We start from the raw sequence: 6,329 nt of genomic DNA, 5'->3' as shown, positions 1-6,329 counted from the left end.
AGCTCCCAGGGTCTCAACCACCAACCAAAGACTGCACATGGAGGGGTCTGATTGTTCAGGCAGCACGTTTATAGTAGAGGATTGCAAATTCAATCATCAATAGGAGGAGAGGACCTCGTCTCTCTGAAGATTCTCTGCCCCAGTGTAGGGGAATGCCAGGGCCAGAAAGTGGGAGAGGGTGGGGTGACAGGCATGGGGAAGGGAGAGGCAACAGGGGTTTGTTTTTCTTGTTTTTGTTTGTTTCTTTGTTTTTTGGAGGGGAAACTGGGAATGGAGAAATTTACATGTAAATAAAGAGAATATCTAAAAGAAAAAAAAAGAAATTTGCTTTGTTTCTTCATTATGAAATGAGAAGTTAAAAATATCAGGGATAAAGCAAATATAGATGGCATTGAACAAAGCAAAACTGAGAAAAAATAAAAACAGATTTCCATTCCCATAAATTATTGAGCTTATTGGTTGATTATTCCAAATTATTTTTCACATAATTGGCTAGGTCATTCAAAGCTTGAAAAATCATATGGGCATGAATAAATATCTCAAAGTCATAAAACTTTAGATCAATACAGACATATCATAGAGATATTGTTTGCTTACAATAATATGATTCGAAATAAAAGAATCATGATTATTTTTTTGGTACCAATCCATATAGTAATGATGCAGTTATTATGTGTGCAATGAATTTTGCCTAAAACACTAAGCATAACCTAGTAAGTGTTTTATTTCTTTAAAATTTAGTGAGTTCTTTACAAACTGTATTATTTGTCTGCTAAAGTGTCTTGCTTTTCTGATGATAGGCATTGCCTTCTTTTCAATTATAAAACCTAAAAGATCATTTCCTCTTTAACCTTCGTGTACTTACAGCATCTGCTGGCTTCAACATTTTCTTCTGCAACTGCTCTTGTACACCTTAAATATCACTAACAACTGCTTGGGTTTTGGCTGAAGGGTATTGTAACAAGTGTGATTTCCTACCTAGAATGTTCATACTTTGTTTACAACAAGATCAGACTAATTTTCATATCCTTGTTGTTTCTTAATAAACAACACTTTGGAGTGACACTTCTAATGTACTCTGAGATTTTTCTCTCTGTATTGGCAATTTGGATAACTTGGTGGCACAAGTTGTTTGGCATTCAGCCTAACTTTTCTTTCTTACTTAGTATACTTCATCAAGCTTAGAATGTAAGTTGGTCAGTCTATAATTCTTCCTTTAATGTAGACACGTAGAGACAGCCACAGTTATTGACTTAATTTCAAAATAATTTGTATCAGGGATTAAGAAATCCATATGGTAGGAGAGAAAAAAATGTCTGGTCAAGGAAAAATAAAAATAACCATTTCTCGTTTATCTGTTTATCAGCATATTGCAATGTGTTGATAATAACATCAAAGCTTATTGAACATAGACCACCAAGAAAGCTTTGTTCCTAGTAAAAGTCTTGAACTACCTTAGAAATTACTGAGCTCTCACAGGGACAAAGATGGAATATATACTACACAGAAAGAAAGAAAATAGACGTGTCTGTGGCTGGTTGCTGCATACTTTACATTCGCTGGTAATAAGGGAAGAAACAAAAGGAGTTTTTTTGCAATGCATACAAGTGAAGTATTGCAAACTTGCATAAAATGGAATCAGTGTGATACTAGGCAAGAACCCCTCATTATATGAAAATTGGGGCAAATCCAAGAAGTATTACATTACTACTGGTTGTATGGGTAAGTGGATCAGGAAGCATGGAGCTTCCGCTCCCGGAAATCATAGGTCTTAGAGTCTGGAAGCAGCTGCAGGCATGAATTCTTTTCTCTTTCACAGCCAAGTTTTGAGGCTTACTTGCTAAGCAGAAACAGATTCTCTGTCTGCAGCTACTATATGAGTTCAGCATCTCAATAAAGAAAACTTCCTGTTTGGGGCAAAAGCCTCAGGCCAGAGATCTTGGCTCCAGTATATTTCAGTGAGCCTTGAATACATTCCTCCATTTCTTCCTCCTCCATCAGCTCAGAGAGCACCCTTCTTCCTCAGATCCACTTTACCTGCGTGAAATGATGTGACCCCCTTGACCAGCAAGAAGGACGTGACCCTTTGAGCTCTTCTTAAAGCAGTTTATTCAGGATCCTGAACAACAATCTTCTGACCCCAGTGAAAAGCCTGTGCAGGCGTAATTACTCCTGTGCCAACCAACCCCTGAGAGCCAAGTGGGTACTGTCGATAGGCCACTCTATGCGGGAAGCAAGCATGCTGAACAGGCACAGCCAAATAAGGACTTGTTTATCACTGAGAGCACTCCCCAGCGGGCTGGTGGAAGGCAGAAGCCAGCGCCATCTTTTAAGGCACGGCACTATGCAGCTATCCACAGTTCCCCCTTTTTGTTTTACAAAACAGGCAAGAGTAGAGGTCTGATCTCTGGTGAATAAAGTGAGGACATTATACAGGCTCTTTGCCAGGTGTCACCCACCCAGTCTGAGCCAGACCCGTCCAATATCATTTTTCCAGAGGCAGGAACAAATGGGAGAATTGGGGAAAGAACAGTATCAACCTGTGTCAATCAGACATGCTCTTCTTGAGACCAATAGCAGCAAACAGTGTATCCCAAGTGCAGTGCTCAGCCTTACAGCCTGAACGTGACAGACGATCATTCCTTCATGGCAGCTAGCCATGCTTGGGGGGAAAGTCCCGTTTCCAGGGCTGAAAATGCCTGAACAATCATAGCTGCATTCCTTTTTTGAGTAAACCTTATCTTGCAGATGTACCACAGACCCACAAGGGAGATAAGCAACAGGAGACCTGCCATGGCTACTATTCCTGCCCACTCCTTGAGGTGATTCAAGACAGAAGTGATCCAGGATGACAATCCAGTGGCCAGTCCCACATCCATGCATGTAGAATTCACAGTAACTATGGACATATGCAACTGATCCATCAGATCTTCAAAACTAGCAGATCAATTCCCTAAAAGATAATGAGACAGCTGCCGAGACAAATTAGCTTCATGGGTCATATTTTGATACTGTACTGACATAATGCATAGCCCAGAAAATCTCCATTCACATCTCAACTGGGCTAGCTGCCAGAGTGTATCAACCTGTTCCTGGACCAGGTCAATTCTTTGATTAACCACCATCATGCCACCTTTCAACTGAGCACTAATGGTCGCTTGAACATTGACGGTCGCGGCAACATTGCTAGATAACGCATTCAGAGTAGAGGCAGTCTGCACGGTATGATCCATGGCCACTGTAGTAGTAACAGCTCCAACTGCAGCCACAGAAATAGCAGTAACTATGGCAGCTGTAACGCCAAAATCCCTCCTCTATCTAAACAGGGTCATTGAATGTGGGGCATCCACCGGAACTGGAACCCATCGTGGCATGCGGGCTACCACAGCCAAAGGAAATTTGTTTGCCTCCCAACATTGAGCATAAAAACAATCTTGAGCACTACAATTCAACCTATCCCTAGAAATTGCACTACCATTACTCACTATAAACACAAAAGGCAGCCAAGCACACACTGCAACTGGGGAAAAGAAAACATTAACATTAAAAGGCCCCACACTCTCACTTCCTTTGGAAGTGATATACCTGTTCATGGGCACAGTAGGGGGAGGATAATGGCTAAAAAATTAGCCAAAATTTTCATAAGCACTCCAAGAAAAGGTAGCCACCCTATGCAACCCTCCTCCAATCGTAACAAAAGGGGACAAATCAACATAACTACCATTAACACCACACAACAACCACAAATCAAAAGGATTAGCTGGATCTACCTGATAGGGATCTTGATCCGTAAAATTCTGACCCGCAGAGGTGGTATTAAACTCTGTACTAATCCCAGGAATAAAGGTAAAATATCCTCCATTAACCCAAACTACACTCTTAGACTGGCACCCTGTCTAGGGTAAAAATCCATTATCCCTTCGACTGCTGAAACAATGATGGGCCCACCTTGGCGGTAGGGGTGTCGGCCACTTATACACACTTCTCACTGGCCACCACCCACTCATCCACATAGCATTTACTGTAATCTGGCCAGCACTAACCTTATTGGCAGTTACAGAATCAAACCACGCTGCAGACTGATTATAAAACATAACACAATCACTATAATCACTAATTGACTTCACAAACAAAAAACACAAGCTCCCTAACAAATCAAAGCTCCTATTCTCTCCTATACTAGCTAATTCCTGTGGAGAGCAGTAGAGCTGGAGAGGCATTTGCCTTGACAAGATGGCGCCTACATCCGCTGTCAACTCCTGGTAAACAACTGTTTGCGCATGTGCATAGAGTGAAAAGGCACCAAGTCACGGCCCATCCCGGGGCGTCACATGGGGTGATGAGCAAACAGCCAATCATGGGCGGACACGCCGAACTGTGGTGTATATAAGCAGTGCTGATTATTGGCTCAGGGCCTTCCTCTTCATGGTGCAATAAATGCTTGCTGCAGAAGGATCCTAGTGTCTGCGTGTCTTCTTGCTGGTAAGACGACTGCACGGGCAACAACTGGTACCAAAGCCCAGGACGCCGGGAGAGCCTTACAACTGCTGGTGCCGAGGAGACCCTCCATTCACAGAGAGGATTCAGAACTGCAGGACAAGGTAAGCTCTGAGAGGCATGCTGTTTGGTTTTAATTCCTCCGACCCTTCCTCAAGGTTAGAGAGCGCGGCCGATGCCACGGTAATTGTGCTAGTGGCGCTTGTTACAATGTCCATTTGGCATTTGATACATTCTTGCCTGGAGGATGAGAAATGCCGCGCCTCTGTAGCATCGGGACAGGGGGCACTTGAGGTGTTACAAGATAGCATGTCAGAAACAGAGTGTACTGAGAGAGTGGGGGCTAGCCAGGATAAAAGGGAGAGAAAAAAGGGTATACCCAAGAACACAGACCCTTCCGCTTGACCTGCGGAAGTGAGAGATAAGGGAAAGAATGCCCTGGGAGAGAAAACTAGGGAAAGGGATAGAGCTTAGAGACAGAAGCCCCTCTACCCAGTTAAGAAATTGGAGGTCCTTGAGCTTGATAGCTCTGAGGAATTGAGCCCCTCCGAGGAGGAGGACTTGGAGGAAGAAGCGGATCGCTATAAGGAAGAGAGGTATCATCCGGATGAGCATTTGCCACCTCTCCAGAATTGAAAGCAAAAGGGAACTAGAGATCAGAGCCGCTGAATGCTTTATGCTGTCCCGCCTGCTCTTCCAAGTGCACCCCTGCTATACACTGATAGACACTGTTCAGATTTCTTTTTATCTAAAGGAGACAAGAGTAAGCTCTTGCGTGCCTTTCCAGTGTTTGAGAATGCTGATGGTGGCTGTGTACATGCTCCAGTAGAATACACCCCTATCAAAGAGCTTGCTGAGTCAGTCAGCAAATATGGGCCTGATGCCAATTTTACCATTATGCAACTTGAAAGACTTGCAACCATGGCAATGACGCCGAATGACTGGCAGAACACAGTGAAGGCTGTGCTTTCTAGTATGGGACAATACATGGAATGGAAGGCCTTGTGGCATGATGCCTCCCAGGTTCAGGCCAGGGCTAATGCCAATGCGGAGGGCAATGAAAGGTACTGGACCTTTGACTTGTTGACGGGGCAAGGACAGTTCATCTATAATCAAACGAACTATGATTGGGGAGCTTATGGCCAGGTCGCGGCAGCCGCTATCAAGGCGTGGAAAGCTCTCTCGAAGAAAGGTGAGGCAGGAGGACATTTGACAAAGGTCGTGCAGGGCCCTCAAGAGCCATTTTCTGATTTTGTGGCCCGGATGACTGAGGCAGTGGGTAGAAATTTTGGAGACCCAGAGCAGGTCAAACCATCAATTGAACAGTTGGTTTTTGAAAATGCTTCACCAGAGTGTAAGACTGTTATTACCCCGAGGAGAAATAAAGGGTTGACAGACTGGATAAAAGTTTGTCGAGGACTAGGGGGTCCATTTACCAACTCTGGCCTCGCCGCTGCTATCTTACAAAGTCAGAAACAGTCACGGCCTTCAGGTCGCAAAGTGTGCTACAATTGTGGGAAACATGGTCATTTGAAGAAAGACTGCCGTTTAAAGAAAGACTGCCGTGTCCCCATGCAACGGAGGGTACCAGGTCTTTGTACCAAGTGTAGGAAGGGCTATCATTGGGCAAATGAATGTCATTCGGTTAGAGATATTCAGGGGAAAATTATCCAACATGATCATGAGCCACAAGAAAATGAACCTGACGCCCCAAAAAATGGGTTTCTGGGCCCCAGATCCCAAGGCCCAAAAGATATGGGACATGAGCCAACATTCAGAGAGCCCCTGCCGAGTGACAAGAGGCTCCGCAGGAGTGGACCTCTGCTCCACCT

At 44.1% G+C, this 6,329-nt stretch overlaps 1 protein-coding gene across 1 annotated transcript in view; it reads left to right on the top strand.

Moving 5' to 3' along the window:
- Positions 1-5,223: 5,223 nt before the first annotated feature.
- LOC116070982 (igE-binding protein-like) overlaps positions 5,224-6,329 on the top strand; it is a gene marked incomplete at its 5' end in the record, with an annotated part of 3,683 nt that continues 2,577 nt past the window's right edge. Inside the window, one exon of the mRNA XM_031342368.1 lies at positions 5,224-6,289. Within this exon, the coding sequence (XP_031198228.1) occupies positions 5,224-6,289 (1,066 nt within the window). The remainder of the gene's footprint in view (positions 6,290-6,329) is intronic.

This window comes from Mastomys coucha, unplaced genomic scaffold, assembly GCF_008632895.1.
Source record: "Mastomys coucha isolate ucsf_1 unplaced genomic scaffold, UCSF_Mcou_1 pScaffold22, whole genome shotgun sequence".
Lineage (NCBI taxonomy): Eukaryota > Metazoa > Chordata > Mammalia > Rodentia > Muridae > Mastomys > Mastomys coucha.
The sequence above is the reverse complement of the archived record's forward strand: the minus strand, read 5'-3'. Positions and strand labels throughout refer to the sequence as shown.